This window comes from Cavia porcellus, unplaced genomic scaffold (assembly GCF_034190915.1).
Source record: "Cavia porcellus strain 051 isolate PalLab524CR breed Dunkin Hartley unplaced genomic scaffold, mCavPor4.1 scaffold_28, whole genome shotgun sequence".
In the NCBI taxonomy this organism is placed as follows: domain Eukaryota; kingdom Metazoa; phylum Chordata; class Mammalia; order Rodentia; family Caviidae; genus Cavia; species Cavia porcellus.
In genome coordinates this window covers 13,269,764-13,287,667 of record NW_026947511.1, presented here as the reverse complement: position 1 = coordinate 13,287,667, position 17,904 = coordinate 13,269,764, and the positions used below count along the sequence as shown (strand labels likewise).

At 35.3% G+C, this 17,904-nt stretch overlaps 1 protein-coding gene across 3 annotated transcripts in view; it reads right to left on the bottom strand.

Moving 5' to 3' along the window:
- Nucleotides 1–1,409: 1,409 nt before the first annotated feature.
- Prkg1 (protein kinase cGMP-dependent 1) overlaps nt 1,410–17,904 on the bottom strand; it is a 1,159,508-nt gene continuing 1,143,013 nt past the window's right edge. For all 3 annotated transcript variants that reach the window (XM_063239051.1, XM_003473935.5, XM_023566675.2), the window contains 6 exons: nt 14,403–14,544; nt 13,002–13,165; nt 8,477–8,599; nt 8,334–8,396; nt 7,231–7,297; nt 1,410–5,926 (listed from right to left, as the gene is read on the bottom strand). In XM_063239051.1, coding sequence (XP_063095121.1) covers nt 5,828–5,926; nt 7,231–7,297; nt 8,334–8,396; nt 8,477–8,599; nt 13,002–13,165; nt 14,403–14,544 — 658 coding nt within the window. In that variant the 3' untranslated portion in view covers nt 1,410–5,827. The remainder of the gene's footprint in view (nt 5,927–7,230; nt 7,298–8,333; nt 8,397–8,476; nt 8,600–13,001; nt 13,166–14,402; nt 14,545–17,904) is intronic.

The following is a 17,904-nucleotide window of genomic DNA, read 5'->3' as shown; positions in this document are numbered from 1 at the left end:
TTTGAATTCACCTTAGGTGAAGCAGGGCAGTACTCAGGGAGAGAACACTGGATATTCTTGAACTGACATCAAAATCCAGTTGGGCCAGAATTCACCTTAGGTGAAAGACAGAGCTGTTAGAGATGAGCACTAATGTTTTATCTACCAACACATAAGATCTTTAATGAGAATATGGAAACAGGAAAAATGGAAAGAGGACTTTCAGCAAAGAGTGTTAGTGTGGCAGCTGCCCTTATGTACATGTCACCTTGAAAGTCTTAACTGAGAATCTGAAGATAGGTCTTCAACTATAATGTGATCAGTATGGGTGATTACAGCCTCCAGCTACCCCTGCAAGACTGAAAGTCAAATTCTACAACTACTGTTATAGTTGAATAATTGTATGCTGATTTAATTCCATTGAAATTCACACTGACAGGATGTGACACCCTCTCCTTCACCGACCAGTCCCGCCTCTTCAATCTCATCATAGTCATCAGTGTCTGTCTGCAGACTGCTCCTACTTTGGGAATGATAAAAAGCAGTAATCTTTCAGTATTAAGTAATGTCACTCTTAGATCTAGTGTATGAAAAATAAAAAAATGGCTTCTAAAGTCATAGATCTATTTGCAGCAGAAATAAAACTATTGGATGTGTTATACTGACATTTTTTTTTCAAATTGTTTCCTTGGCTCCACCTGAGAAAGTAAATTGAGCCAAATTTTCAGTTTCCCGTAAACAAGGGTTTTTGACTCACTGTCACCACAAGGTGATGGGAACATGAGAAAAGCCGCCAAACTGAAGGGATTTATTCTATACTAGTTTTAGTGTGTTCGTCGTTTATTGCAGTGAGCAGCAAATCAATGTAGGAAGAATATATTTCCAAGGGTTCTGGAGAGTTGAGGGTATTATAACGGGAGTGTTGCCCGAATCTATATTCTTCACATGTCTGATGATGAACTGAGGGATCCAGTGAACAAATATTAGACAAAGACTTGTGAACTTGCTTTTCACTTTAAATCATTTGAAAATTCTTCCTTTCATTTGCAGACTTCGGAGTTTGATGACAATGATTATAGGAACAACTGGTGACTGTGGTGGTAACCTAATAAACCTGCTAGTTTCTGGTTTTATGTGAGCACCTATGTTTGAGATTCTCGTATCTTTCCTGAATAGAAGTCTACTTTTCCTAGAAACTAAATTCCCTAATCTCCCATCTAATATAACCTCTAATGGACAATATTATTCTCATCTTTAAAGCATTGATTGTATTAGTTTTATAGTAGATTATGTCATGAAGGATGCTTGGATTATAGACATTTTTATCATTGTTGTAGTGACATTGTACAATATTACATAGAATTTCAACTCAAATAGTGTGTACTAACACTGTTCCTTACATTTTTTTCTGGAATTAAACATCAACTAAGTTCAAAAGTAATTTTTTTTATTTCAACTCTATAAAGTATACAACAGGCACTCGGCAATTACAGCTGCAGGAAAAATACAGAGCAAATCAAAGCAAGTTAAATTTATGAAAAAGTTTTTAATCTACATCAAAAGAGTGCAAGTAGTCAATGACCATTTGATGACAGTTTGTTGCATTCTGACTAACAAAGGACTCTTTCATGTAGAACAAATCGGAAGAGGACAATCCAATAACCATAGCTATAAGAATACAAAAGAACTGACCAGTTGTAAAAACATCATACATTGAAATAAATTGGATAGATGATGCTTAAAGAAATGTCTTTACTCAGAAAGCCCAAACCTCTGAGTCATTGCCAAGGTCCCAGAGCTGTCTGTTGATGCAGGGGCAGATAAAGAGGAGGGCTCATAACATACTTGCAATGCTCTGCTTCTTAGTTCTGTTGAAAACTTTCCTTACAAATGATTTGCATATACAAGAACTCAGAGAAAGAATCCTGTTTTGTTTAATGGTGCACCAAGGTACTTTTTCATCATTGGTTTCATAACGAGGTGTGATTAGCAGTCACTTCCAATTTTTCTTTTGGGTTGGACCATTGTTAATGGAGCCTATCAAATGAGATGTGGTAGAATTTGACTGCACTAATTTTTTAAAACTGAATCTGCACAGCTCGACAAAACAGGAATACCTGTATACAGACTGATAGTATGTCATATATTAATTTGACCTGCACATACATTTATACATTTCACAGAAATGACGCTGTATCTCATTAACAGATACACAGCTCTGGTACATGTAACAGAAATAAGAGAACAACTTCATCATTTCTGTAATTGATCAATATTATGTAATAAAGGCTTATAAATCGTTAGCAGAAAGAACTGTAAAACGCAGCAAGCTAAGAAAGGACAACATTTTGAGGTGTGTTTGTCTTGTCATGCAGCATAACACCAAATTTTTTTTAATAAGATGCCATGAATTTAAGGCACTTGCAACAATGCCAGATAGCCAGGTCATGTTCTAAACTATAGGACAGATGAATAACAGTACTGTTGGCATAATCTTCAATAATACTGACAATTATGACATTAATTCAAGTCTACTTGGACCTAAAAACATTATTCAATACAAATAAAATGAAATAATAATGCTGTGAGACACTAAAAAAAAGTTATATGTACCACAAAATTTCACACAAAAATATCTATTTACATAAATATTTGTCTGTGGTCCTTGTGAAACAAAACATTGTTATGGAAAATGCACAGATCACCTCTATTTTATGGTATCAGTTCTAAAATCTTTGTGTTTAATGTGGTAGCTGACCTCTTTAAATTCATCACCAGTTCATCAACATTCATAAATGAAACGAGAGATTTAATAGTTGATTTTATTATTATACATGTGTAATTCACATGTATGCTCTGTAATTTTAAGCAAAAGTATGACTCATAAAGAAGATAATGAAAATAAATTTGTTTTAAATGTGACATGGATCTGATTCATATCTTAATAATGAAGAAGGTAACAAACATAAAAGTTGATTATATCAATTTTCCAGAAATCATTTTCTCTAATGAGTTCAATTTATTTCAAATATTACAAGATTCCTTCCCTTTGCAATTTGCAGTTTTCCTGTGGTTGAACAAACACAGAAAGCCCTTATTTCCCAAACTCAAAGTATTAACAAGAAAGTCAGTTAACAAATCAAACGAGTTGGCACTATTCTAGCTGATTCAGATGTTCTTAAAGGAAAATAAAAAGAGGGGCCATGAACAATTCAGAAAAAAGTGAGATGCACTTTATGAGACTGACCATGAATTATAGCCCTAGTGTCTTCATTAAGACAAGATTTAATTCCTTAAAATTCACTGTTGAAAATCAGATGAATGTTATCAGTAAGTAATTTTCGGAAGATATAGTTTACCTTTGTTTTTGGTGATTGCTTTAGACATCCTAATGCAATGGCGCCGGTGAAATGAACAAGATGCAGTTACAAGCAGGAAAAAAAAATCCAAAACACTAAGGTCACACTGTGCTGAATGCTACTTCTTCCTTCTCCATAGAACTGATACAAATCATGGGTTGTCTTAGACTTGAACCATCGTCACAAAATCCATAGTAAGTGCTCATTTTTCAGGGGCGTTTTGGATATTTCAGTAATTGTAAAAGCACATTTATTTTTTCATTATTCTAGCAAGCCTTTAACAGCACTTCCAATGAAAATTATTGAAAACATAAGACAATGTGGAACTGTATAATTTTAAAACCCAATGAAAAGAAATATAACACTTCTGAAATAGTATTCAGAGCTAGAATATAATATGTTTAATTTTATATTCTAAAATGTATAGCAGAAAATATACATGTTGGCAAATAGATTGATTTTGAGAAATTGCTTATAAGAGGGATAGTTCCAAAGACAATAATATCTTAGTAGTTTTATCCTCCAAATTATTTTAGAATATTTTATTCTGATGTCACATTCTAAGGTAGTTTTGAATATGAAAATTTAAAATAAAATTTGTAATATATGCTTTCTTGGCTATTACATGATCTGATTGGACATATTTTTGTGGTAACGTATATTTGATTGATTTTAAAAACTCTACAGCAAACCTGTATTTATTATACCAAATTTACATATAGCTCCAAATCAGTGAGACAGCTGGAAGGTTATCCATTTATCTGCATGGATAGAATGCTATCTGTTCAAGAAAAGCTTCCCAAATGGCTCTGCTATGTATGACAGCTAATCATGGTCAACTGGCCTGCCAACAACAGACTCAATTTAATTTGTAGATTCTTTTCCCTATGACAAAAAAGAAAATCAGTTGGATGTTTTCACATCTCGTCTTTCCTAGCTAGTATGAAATTTCAGGATCATGATGTTTCCTTTCTATTTATCTGTTTATTTTTAAAATATCAGATTTTCATTTTTCTCTCATACTTTCCTACTATGACAAGGGTTTGAGTTCGATCAAGGAAAAAATGTAATCAACAGGTGGCCAGTTTCCTTTCTTGTTCTCTGACCTCATAGAAGTAAGGTTTCTGATTTAGTAGATCTTAGGAATCGTGACTTTGTGCTTACTTTGTTTTTGTTTCTCTTTCTCTCTCTCTCTCTTTCTCTCTCTCTCTCTCTCTCTCTCTCTCTCTCTCTCTCGCTCTCGCTCTCTCTATCTCTCTGTCTCTGTCTCTCTATCTCATGCTCGCTCTTTCTCTGTTTGGTTCAGGCCTAAGACAAAATGCTAGGTCAAACAGATTTTTAATCACCATTTTCCCTCTCAAATCTAGATTATGTTGTGGAAGTGAAATCTGACATGCGTTTGATTTAATAAATTTAGTGAAAATGCTTGAGTCTGGCTAGACATATAATGATTAGAATTTGTGTTGCCTGTTCAGACATTGACATTACAGATGAAAGATATACATAGCACCTATAGTTTTTTGTTTTTTTTTTATTTTACTTTTTGGATGGGTACTTTTCCCTCCCACCCTACCCTACCCTACCCTCATCCCAAGGGTTTATTTTTATAAAAGGGAATATTTTAAGCCTCAGTTTGAGGGCATATTAGGTAATAAACAAAACCAATTGGCTGCTAGTCACTTATTTCCAGGACCATCTTTAAGTACAACATCTTTTTAAAAAATGAAATGGTTTTGGGAATTGCCTTTTTCTCCACGCTGTCATGCCAATTTATCAAAAGAAACAAACAAATATCATGCATCTTTTCAATCTTCTGTGAAAATGCATATACACCTGCTGTGAATATTCACAGCAGCCGTTGTGCTTTTATCTTAGCAATTTTTAAAATCTGTCTGAAAGAAAAGGTAACATTCAGTCTTGTCGTCAGCACTGTTGGGAAATAAAATCATGAAACTTTTAGCACTGATTTGACATGAACTCTGTGGCCCACAGATGTGTGGTCCTCTTTCATACGGTATATACACCGGCTTGCAGTAAGAAATCCTACAACCTTTACTTGAAGAAAGGGATTAGCCTAAATTCTGTACCATAGTAACCTATCGTACCCAATATATTATTCTTTCATTATCTAGATAATTCTAGCAAGGTACAGACTCTTTTACTAGATTGATGTGTTTCCTACAGTCTTTCAAAGGATTATCAGAGCAAAGCGAGACCATTGCAACAGAAAACATCTCTTCACGGATGAAAGGCTTTGCTTCAGGACCACCATGTCAACTGCTATTTTAGAGTCAAACAGAAAACATGTAAAGAGCACTATTGTCATCTAAGCATAAGTCCTAATGCCACTGTAGTTACTGGAGCAGCATCGATCAAAGGCATCATGGTGACCCCGAGCACTAATCTTCTCTCTTTCCCTCAAGTTTGCTGGCAGCTGTGTCTCAGAAAAAGCTGTCTTCAGCAAGGCAGAAGCAGGTAAGAGAAATCCATTAGAAGTCTATGTCCCAGCCCGAGTTGTCGTCAGGGGGTGGCTCATCACTGTCCTCAGGGAAACTATCAAAATTGCTTGTGTCTGTTGGTGATGCAACCTGGAATGGGAGAGGATGAATAACAAGAGGATGTACCCGGTTTTCTGTAGTAGAATTCCAAAGCAGATTTTATTTTCTTAATTAATAAAGAAGTTAAAGCATATGAAAAAAAATCTTGAGACTGGGGGAAGGGTCTGTGCTTTGAATGAAGGAAAAGATTCCTACATAAAAAGATGAGGCTGAAGAAGCAGTCAGCAGCCAGGTTCCATGGGGCCCGTTCTAAACTTGAACAGTTACTGAAAACGTACTGGGCCAAGCCCTATCTATAAAACATCAGTAAAACCCATAAAAAGTGACCTTTGTTAAATTTTAGGTGAGGGTAATATGGGTCTAACATTCATCTCCACCAGTTTCTTACTTTGCTCTTGTCCTAAAAATAAAACTTCATGGGGCTGGGGATTTAGCTCAGCGGCATAAGCGCCTGCCTTGCAAGCAGGCAGTTGTGAGTTCGATCCCAGTACCCATAAAAAGGAAAAAGACTAAATAAATAAATAAATAAATAAATAAAACTTGATGAATGCAATTACCATCTGTACTCTGAGACATGATAATTCTTGTTTTGACATGATATTGTTTAATGAAAAACAAATATTAGTACAGAAATAAATCTTACAAGGGAAAATGTCTCTGTACAAACAGCAGTCTTGAGTCAGTCTTGAGACAAGCAGCACACAAATAAAAGTCCCAGAATCACAAATTGCCCTTTCACTCTCTAATTATGATGCCAAATATTTTATGAAACAGACACATTACTGATGAAAAATAAAAATGCAATCAGTTGAGATCTGTTTCTGGTCAACATCATGTCAACAGTCCACTCAGTAATCTATCAGAAAAGAGAATCGTCCTCTTTTAAAACTCAGAGGAAGGATTGAAAAGATACACAGTGTGCCCAGAAGTCCTTTAAAATCACCCTGGGGAGGACAGAAAGAATTGTGGGGGACATAAATGAAGCCACACTGGCTAAGAAATGATAGCTGATAAAACTGATAACAGCAGGTTCATTACTGTTTCCTATTTTTATCTGCATGTATTTAGCATTTACAGTAACAAAAGTTAACTTACTTATCACTAAATGAAACTTAAAATACTTTTAAAAAGATAAGTGCAAATCACACAGTAACCACCCCCAAATGTGTATGTTTTTAAATTTGGATTTTAGAACATGAGATTATTTTCACATGGCACGTCTTACGTATTGTATTTAATGTGATCATTCAATAAAATTTAAAAATACTAGGTTTGTTGACTGACATAAACACCATCCTGTGTATTATATAATGATAAACTGCAATTGCACTTACACTTGGAATTATGGGAGGCGTCAAGGTGCCTTTTCGTAAGCCTTCCCAGTTAAAGCCCTCAAACCATCTAGAAAAGAAAAATATAGACAGTTACAGGCTTTGAATCTCAGCTAAATTCCCCTCATTACAACGTATCAGAGAAGCATGTGGTAGAAAGCAGTCGTGAACATTTTAATGAGACAAAAATGTTTGTTTAATTGAAGTGTTTTTAATTAGCTTACTTTATGCAATGCATATTTTTAAAAGTATAATTGTCAAATTAAACACCAGCGTTCAAACATACTTTTATCCCTTTGCTTCAGTCATAATGTCTGTATGACTTTGTTTCCAATCTATTACGATTTAATAAATGTCATAATATGCAAAGCCCTTCCAGGATACTTTATTTTAGCGGGAGAGAATCAGGAGAGAGTCAGGAGCATCACTAACTTTCCTCCCATCTGTCCCTGGCTCAGTGTGTCCGTCGCCTCAGCTGATTATCCTCCACTGTACCACTAAAGTTTCTTTGTCAGTAATAGCAAATGCTTATACCAAATCCTTAGCAGGCATCTAAATACGACTCGGAGGTATCTCAGTAAATAAGTTCCTTTGAGAGGATGTCAACTGTCCTGTTAGACAGTCAAAAGAGATGACCATTTGGATGGTCAAAACAGGGAACATTCCATCCTGAAGATGCCGCCCTGCATTGCTTCTCTGGCAAATCACCTAACTGGGGGATGTCTGAAAAATATATTTTTTCATTTAATTAAAAAATAAGGTATGATGTGATGGAAAACTTAGTTTTGAATAGTCTGGTAGAGAATAGATTTTTCCAACTTAAAAGTGCAAATTTTCTGCATGTGTGGGCTCATGGAGCAGAGAGAGTGTGAATTGAGAGAGGCTGAATCAGTGACAGTTTGGAAAGTCACAGCTGGATTCAAATACAGCTCAAACACTCAAAAAAAAAAAAGGCCTTTGAAAGTTGCACATGCTGTGTTTTCTCTTGGGTCTTCCTGGGTGATAACTATATTAGCCATATACCAATGCAAAGAAAGTCACCTTGGAGAAACACTCCTCGGGTTTTCTAAACTCTAAAATCAGAGTTATAAGCAAAAAATACGTACTTGTGCTTTTGAATGTCTTTCACTCCATTTTTCAAGTTTCCTAGCCTTTCTGATGGATTATCCCTAAAAGTAAGATAATGATTTTGTTAAACAAGTTTTTCACATGATGCCCCTTTCAGAAACACTGTGGTTAAAACGCTCACCTGCATAGTTTCTTAATTAAATTTGCAGCATTTTTAGCAATCTTCTTTGGAAATTCTATCATGTCGATCCCCCTCAGTATGATGTTGTAGGTTTTCATGGGATCTGGGCCTGAGAAAGGTGGACTGCGACAGGGAGAAGGAGAGAAGGAGAAAAGAGACATGATTTCTACAGCCTCCATCGAAACTCTCACGCCTTTATAAATTCGCAACTAATATCAATTCTTACTTTGAGTGAAGTGGGACGAAACCTGGTTTAACAGCAAAGCACCGTGCAAACCCTGCCGTGGAAATCACTCAGCAGGAGCGTGACCCAGTGGGTCAGGTGAAGCCGCTGTTCCTTATTTCTTTTTAGTGAGGCACCTAAACCACCGTTGTTGTCTGGTCGTTCACATTTTTTCTTAACTCTCTGGCCTTTCTCACACTAATCAGCTTGTTTATAACCTTTAGGCGAAGTCCGAAATCATTTGCCACAAGAACATCATCTGACCCAGTGTCGCCAATCAGAGCCACCCTCACTCCCTGGATTTGGGCGTGGTGGCTTCTCTGCTGTTCCACAAGCTGGGTCCCTTCCCACCCCAGGGTGCGGCTCCTGTTGCCTGGAGATTTGCCCGCGTCGATCTGGTTAAGGCCTCACTTGGTCTAGTCTCAGTTAAGGTCAGCTTGCTGCTCCAGAAAGGCCTACTCAGGTCAACCTAATATTATGTATCTCAACAAAATCATGTAATACCCTAAGCTAATAATTTAGTTTTAAACTGTGCTGACCCCTGTCATATTTTCTTACAGCACCATTTACTCCACTTCTTGTACCTTATAGTACTAGCTTGATTTCTATGGCTGTTTTCACTTTTTGACTTTTATTTTCCACTATTCAGTTTAGTACTTTGCAATTAACAAAGAATCAATCAACAAACATTGGTAGATCTCCAGCTTCCACAGAATAGTGTTCCTCCTGTTTCTCCCTCTGTTCATCAGTTCACAGAAGATGATCTAACCCAGGCATCCTCTCAAGAGCAAGAAAGTAATACTGAAACTCTATAAGCAAGATCTGTTGATTTTTTTTTTGTAGTATTATATTTTTAAGTAAAGCAAATTTGTTTTCAAATAAGTACATTTTCTTCTTTCATTTTTTTGGGGGGTCCCAGGTATTGAATTTACAACGTCGGGCTTGCCAGGCAGGCAGTGAAAAGTACATTTTCTTTAATAACTAAATATTGCTAAACAAATAAGTGGTATGTAACCTCTGTTACATACCATAAATTTTAATTGTTAAGCACAGGGTTTTAGTAACTGTGACACTATGTGACAAACATAAGCATGATTATTATATATTTTTAAGTAATTTTATTAAACATGTCTCTTTGGAAAACATCAGATGCATTTTTTTTACCCTCATATTTAGTAGTTTAAACTATTTCTTTTTGAGAGGCTTAAAACAGAGAATAGCACATTTTCTTTTGTTAAGGGCTGTGACGGCATCTATTTTGATTTTCTTTCTAACAGCATTTTGTTTACTGTGATATGTCTTATGCAGTAATTGCAATGTTATTTAAATTTTATTTTGGTACATGTTTGCAGTCTATTTCACATGTGTGACACATCATTTTCCACCCTCATCTAATTGTCAATGTGATCGCTTTTTAAAATGAGTTAACTTACACTTCCTTTAATACCAACCTTATCTTTTTAGGGAAAAAAAGGTGAAACAAAATTTCATAACTGAATAATAGGAGAATAACAGTAGTTAATACATGTTATCTTGCAAGTAGTTGCTCAAGGTACAAGATATGAACATAGAATTTTTGCAATCAATTTTAGTACAGAGCTTCATTTTCCATGAACCAGGAAGTACTAACAGTCTGACTGACTTTTTCCCTTTTCCCTACTGTCCTTTCCTGTTTCACCCTCATACTTCCTTTTTCCTTTTGAACAATTTCTTCTCATTTCACAATATCTATTTTACATTTTAGAACTTACTTACGCTTTCAATTTCTCACACCAGGGAGGCAATACGATGTTTATACATGTGAGTCTGATTTACTTCAGCTATGAGTACAGACTCAAGTTGCATACACTCACCTACAAAAGTCTCAACTTTGTCCTTCTTTATAGCTGAGTAATATTTCGTTATATAAAAATATCACAACTTTTTTATCCATTCCTTCATTGATGGGCATTTGGGTTGTCTCCAAGATTTAGCTATTACAAATTGTGCTGCTATAAATTTTGGTGCACATTCATCTCTGTGCTATGATGTTTTTAATTCTTTTGGGAAAATACCCAGAAAGGGAATAACTGGGTAGAATGAGACCTTTAATCCTAGTTTTCTGTGGAATTTCCACAGTGATTGTACCAGTCTACAACCCCACCATCAGTGAAGTGTCCCTTTTTCTCCATATTCCCTCTAGCATTTGTTATTGCTTAATTCCGTGATGATTCTTTCTGGGGTGAGACGGAATCTCAATGTTCTTTTAATTTGCAGCTTTCAAATCACCAGTGCTGTCAAACTTTTCTTTATATATTTATTTGCTACTTGTATTTCCTGATCTGAGAAGTGTGTATTCATCTGAGATGACCATTTTTTTGATTGGGTCTTTGATTTGTGAATTCTGATTCTTTTCAATTCTTTGTATATTCTAGATAGAAATACTTTGTCTGAGGAACAATTGGTTATAATTTTTTCCCATGCAGTGGGTGTCTTTTCATGCTGTCAGTGATTTCTGTTGCTGTGAAAAACCTTTTTAATAAGGTGAGATCCCAGTTGTTGATTCTTTGAAGTATTTCCCATGTAATCTGGGTTTTATTTATGTAGTCTCTACCTACACCTATGTTTTCAAGATTTTTACCTCCTTTCTCTTCTAGTAGATTTAGTGTTTGGTTTCATATTCAGATCTTTAATCCATTTTGACTTTAGTTTAGTGCCTGGTGATAAACTCACTGACACAGAAATTAGGGAAACCACACCCTTCGCAATAACATCCAAAAAATAAAATACTCAGGAATCAATCTAACAAAAAAAGTGAAGGATCTATATATTGAAAATTACAGTACTCTGATAAAGGATATTGAAGAGAATATCTGAAAATGGAAAGATATCCCTGCTCATGGTTAGGAAGAACCAACACAGTGAAAATGGCCATACTCCCAAAACTGATATACAGATTTAATGCAATCTCAATGAAAACACCATTAGTGTACCTCACAGAACAAGGGAAAACATTCATGAAATTCATCTGGAACCAGAAGAGACCAGAATAGGAAGGCAATTCTGAGCAACATAGGCAAGGCAGGAAGCATTACAACCCCTGACCTGAAATTATGCTACAGAGCTACAGTGAGATAATCAGCATGGCATTGGCAAGAAACCAAAAGAAACCTGCATACCAGTAGAACAGATTAGAAGATGGAGACACAACTACAAAAACACTCAGTTATCTTATTTTTGACAAAAGGGTCTCACATATTCACTGGAAAAAAGATAGCCTCTCTAATACATGGTGCTGGAAAAACTGGCTCTCTGTACACCGAAGACTAAAACTTGAACTTAGAATTTTAGAACTTTCTTTTCATTTGATGCTTTGGTTAAGTATTCTCTGAACTTGCCAATTTTGATCGTTAGTTTAAAAAATGAGGAAGAACCAAGTTTGGGTTTTTTATTATTAATACTCTTTGATTAAAAAATTTGCTTTTATGTTTATATGTTTATCTTTGACAAACATTTTCCTTATCTCTGCCTCAGACACTTACTTAGGCAGCTTCTGTTCCCTGGCTCTTCCGAATAGGTCTGTGGTGAACCTGGGCGTCTCTTTAGCAGTCCATGTCTTTTCATTTGGAAACACACTCAGAAGTGGATGGATGGATCGTATACTAGCTGTAGTTTTATTAACTGTAGGAAAGCCTTATCTCTTCCTGAAATGCCCTTTCTATCTACATCTACATTTTATTCTTTGTCTAAGACCCAGGTAAAGTCTTGAATTCTTCAAAAACCCCCTAGACAAACCTACCCCTCTTCTGATTCTATTACTCACTGTCTTTAGCACGTTGTGTGATGCAGTCCTTTGTCTTTTAGTCTGAGTCTATGAGGAGCTTGTAATTCATTCATACATCTTGTGGTATCCCTAATACCTTTTTTAAGTTGTTGATTGGAACATATTTCATTTAGATATAAAAAACTGCTAACATGTCCTCTTCCACCGGTATTTGATTTTAGAAATCACTATATAATTAAACTTCCCTTTAATTTTTGCTAAATGACAGGGCTCAAAAATCTAAAATAAAGATATGGGACCTGTTTATATTTGTACACACACACAATTAGCATTAATGAGTCTAAAAGTTGGTATTGGATTGGTTGTCCTCATCTGACCTATTTTAAATCTAGTGCCATGAATTTATTGCCTAACTACATGAAAATGGTACTGACATACAGCAAGATAATGTTGAGGTAGTCAAATCTGTGTGGAAAAGTCACGAGCATGTAGTTCTTTGTACTCTAGTTTTCCTAGCAATCGTCTATAAATGTTCATACCTGCCAGTCAGAAGTTCATACATTAGAATTCCCAGTGACCAGTAGTCTGCTGAAATGTCGTGGCCTTTGTTTAGGATGATCTCTGGAGCTACATACTCTGGAGTTCCACAAAAAGTCCATGTTTTCTTTCCAAATCCTATTTTCTTTGCAAAGCCAAAATCAACCTTAAAATATTAGAAAAACAAGATTTTTAAGTCACTTATGAATAACTAGCACAGCAGACGCAACTACAAACACACTCAACCAACCACCTTGTCTCTGACAAAGAGGTCAAACATGCACAAGTGTTTCTGCTGAAATAAACCAGCAATTAAAAACATAAAAATAGAAATCAGGTCTATTGTAAGCAAATGAAGTAACCTGCTCAAACTCAATTTTAAAAGAAAATTTGAAGTCTGAGTATTAGATAAAATGTATAACAAGAAAAGGAAAAAGCAGGTCTTTCTGGAAATACTTTTCATTTTTCCCATTTTGATACAGGGAGGTTTCTTTCTTTACTCAAAGTTTTAGAACATTTGGTGGACCTACCTACCATCTTTCCCAGATAATACATGATTTAGGCTGGACTTCATGAAGGTGAGAATTCATCTAGTATTAATTATTTGAGATGAGGGAAATAAATAACAGAACTATGGTACCAAAGACTTCTCCTTGGTAAACAGAAGACAAAATTGAAATGCAGTCTTGAGGTTTCTAAAAACCATTTGAAAGATGAGCTGCACATGTAGAAAGCCTTTTTATTTTCTAGAACAATTCAGTTGAGACTACACATAACTAACTGCATTTTTCTACTGAATAAAAATTATGAAATTTAAAAATACAATCAGGCATTGTATGATCCAAATCCAAAAATGTTGTATTCTTTTAAGGAAGAGATGTTTGCTTCTACAGTAAATCTTTAGAACTTTTGACCAATTGTTAACAATATTTTATTAATGCAGCCTCAGTCACATTATCTCCAAAGCTCAGTTTCACCTCCCCAGAATTATTTTAAAATCTAAAATAGTAAAATGCTTTTCAGTTTTCTATACTACAAATATACATTGCCTTTAAATAGTAGAAGGCTACCTAGAAGCAATCAATTCTATAAGCTCCTTCGATGCAGCTCTGTGAAAACATACCATCAAAGATGATTTCCACATCCCATCAAGGATGACTTCTCATACTTGTAACCAGGCATGTTTTGCCAGGGTATTAGTAATTCAAACTTAGCCAATTTAATTTCTGGTAGCTTTTACATAACTAAAAATATTTCATTGAAAACTGAAACACCAAAACCTATTTTTAAGAAAAGATACAACACTAACATGAATACAATTTCTAATATTTGCAAATGAACACAATTTTATTAACAAATCCATCTGAAAAATGCAGGAAAGAACTCATGTAAAATGCACTAACCAGCTTGGCGTAACCTCGATGATCTAGGATGAGATTTTCTGGCTTGAGGTCCCTATAAATGATTCCTTTGGAATGGAGATAAGCAAAAGCTTCTACGACACATGCTGTGTAAAATCGTGTTGTTGAATCTTCAAATGAACCTCTGAAATAGGGAAAAGGGATGAAAAGTAGATAAGAAATTAGTTTCTCAGAGAAGGTATTTCTTTCTTTTTTCATTTCATTATATTCCTGTGGTAAAATTTAACCAAGAAACCCATGTCCTGATGTCTAAATGTCACATTTTTTTAATTCCTTTGGATTTTCTAAAACATTTGAGATTCAAGCCAAGGAAATCTCTGCCACTGTGAGTGTGACTGTTTAACTTCTCTTAAGAGCCTCCTACGATCTAGAAAGGCACAGAGTTACAGCAGCGGGCAAGGGAAAGACCACTCATCTAAAATCTGTTTATTAAAGAGAGGTTTATGGGTTTATTTCTAATTTAAGTAAAAACCAGTTTTTGAGATTTCATGAATTTCGTATATCTGTGAGATATATCAATATATTTGTGAGAATATAAAGAAAAGTTACATTTTCAAAGAACCGTGTCAGAACGTGTCAAGGCCCTCATAACCATCATACTCTTTCCATTGAAATCTGAATGTAAGAACTATGAATTCATGGTAGCAAAAGAAAGTTTGCTGGAGAAGAATGTGTTTTCAGCTTCAGTGGGCCTCTGACTTGCACTACCCTTAGAAGAACGCAACTCTACAATAAAGTCACTCACCACGAAAGGTCTTAGGCTAGCATCTCTAAGTCTCTTTATTCTTAGCTCTTTTTTTAAGTTAAGCATATTTTGCCATCAAGAATAGGACATTTCTTCCAATTAGGGAGAATATTTGCCTTAAATACCAATTATCTATATATAATTAACTACTATTATGATTAATAAATACTAATTATCTATATATAATTAACATGCCCGCTTTTACACCCTACAGATTGTATGTGAATTCAATTTTTCCCCAATGGAAAACATTGCAAGGCAAATTAAAACAAGATGGTGCCTGGAATATTTTTTCATTTCATATAACATGTCTTGTTTTAATCGATTAATTCTTTGCACTGAAAATGTGGTGACCAATGTTTCTTTGAGAAAGCATATAAACTCTTGACTATTGTTCAAAGAGATTATTTCTGCTATCGTGATTGGACAAGACCTGCCTCCTTTAGCATCACTTGTTAATGAAACCCATTGCTAAAGTCACTGAATGTTAACATGAAGGTAAATATGTGAGAAATCAACTTTTCCTGAAATGCTGGAAGGTACAGTTATATTTTGAACAACCTATTCCTTAGCAGGAAGATGGAAAAATATTAATACAAATTCAGGATGCAGAAGATGCTGCAATATGACTGTTGGGCTCAAGTTTAGTCTTCACTTACTGTTTGATTTTGTGTAATTAACCATTGCACCATGAGCACAGGATTCTCTTGTGCAAAATGGTGCTAATAATGGTTGTTATCTCACCAAGTTTTTGTAAGAATTCAAAAAAATTATTGCAGGTACTTCGGATAAGTGTCTGTCACACAACTGGTACTCAGTAAACAGTGGCCTTTACAAATTAAGCATCAAAAACCGTTCTTTGGCTATTATACCTTAATCTAGGAACATTAACCAATATGGTAGAGGATAGGTCTAATGTCTTTTGAGGAAGTGGAGAGTTTGCAGGACTAATCATCACTGTTAATGAAGAACTTCATTAGTGCAAAAGAAAGCCTGCTACAAATCAAATTTGAAGAGTTCTCTGCTAACCTCTTTTCCCTCCCTCATTCTTCTCACAAATGTATGGGCAACAGTGACCGCCTGTTACTGCCTGCCAAACAAACCCTCCCCTTTCACCATGAAATGAATTGACCACAGATTGTACATCTTTGATCTCTGGTCCTTGATAGCCATGTGTATTTGTTTTAAGGTTTCTCTAGTCCTGAGCCATTGTAGGATTGGGGCTGTTTGCTTTTACTTTATTGAAAAATCACTAAACTATATGCACACAAGATATTTTATAATTGAGCATCTAATGTAAGTAATCTATAGATTTTAAAATATATATATTGAAATCAGTAACAAAGCATAGCATTAGGGTAAGTTAGTGTGAAAAATTAGTATTAACATCGGAAATGACAAAGTAAATTTGATCTAAAACAAAGTGAAAGCTTGTTGTGCCAACAGTTTCAAGAGTTGTTTAAAGAATAAATCAGTTGTGCTATATAACTCTTTGAAATAATAAATTGTACACTGACAGCTATATTACTTAAAATGAATAAAGAATAAGATTTTATATCTTCTTTGGGGATGGCTGGTTGTTGTAGCTAAATGGCAGTAGATAACAATTTGAAAGAATATTATACGTATATGTATATACAAACTCAAATTTAAATATAATTACATGGTTTAATTAACTTGTCATAAACTGAGTCTTTAAATGTCAGTATAAAATAGTAATGAAATACTTCATCAAAAAAGACTAGGCAACTTGACTAATAACAGTAATCAGTCTGAAGGGTGTTGGCACGTAGGCAGGCTTATTGCCAGTTGTTAGGGGGCTTAAATTATTAAGAAGATAGACTCGCTTCCTTAGAACTGCCTTTACTCTGTGCTACCTAAATCATGTAAGCTCATTTAAAATGGAATTTAAATAATTACCCTCCACCAAGTAAGTAGAAGGAAGTAAAATAATGTAGAAAATCACTCATTACTCATGGGATTAAAGCATGTAGCCAGGAATACAAATGACCAGAAAGTGAGATACATGAATGTTGAAAATTATGGTTTCTATGGTAATTCTATAAAGTATTCAATAGAAAAAAATTAATGCACACAGAAACAGGGAGATAACAAGAGACCAGGGAGAATGAACCACTAACCCATCCCACTGGTGTGGCTGGGCTTAGATTCTGTTTCCTAAGGCTTAGGTGTTAATTTCCTAACCTAACAAGAAGACCCAACTTTCCCTAAACAATCAGGTCCTGTGAAGTGTGATGCTGAGGATGAGCAGGACCCTGCCAGAAGATGAGGGGATTTCTCAGAGTGACACTGAGGGGAGGGAGCGTGGGAAGTCTCCTGACAGCAGTGTTACAGAGTGGACAGATGACCAGGGAAAAAAGCCACGCCAAGGAGGGAGGCAGAAAGATTCAGTGAAGGACACGATGGCCAAGGCCAGAGCACCAGAGGCTCAATAACAAAAAGGCCTCATTAGATTGGTGGGACATTTTTGTCCAGCAATGAGATATTCAGACTGCTCTAAGGAATGTCTTTGTTCTGTTTAAAGTTACAATTGATAGTGCTTACAAAAGTATGCCCGGTACATGCACTGAGTTCTTACAAACCCATTTTTTTTATCAAACTTCCCCACTTCTAACCCCATAGGCTGATGTCAACTTGGCTGAGATGTAGTCATTTTTTTGTATAAAAATTCCTGAACAAAAAGTCTTTTTGGCAACACATCAGAGTTCCCTCCAGGTT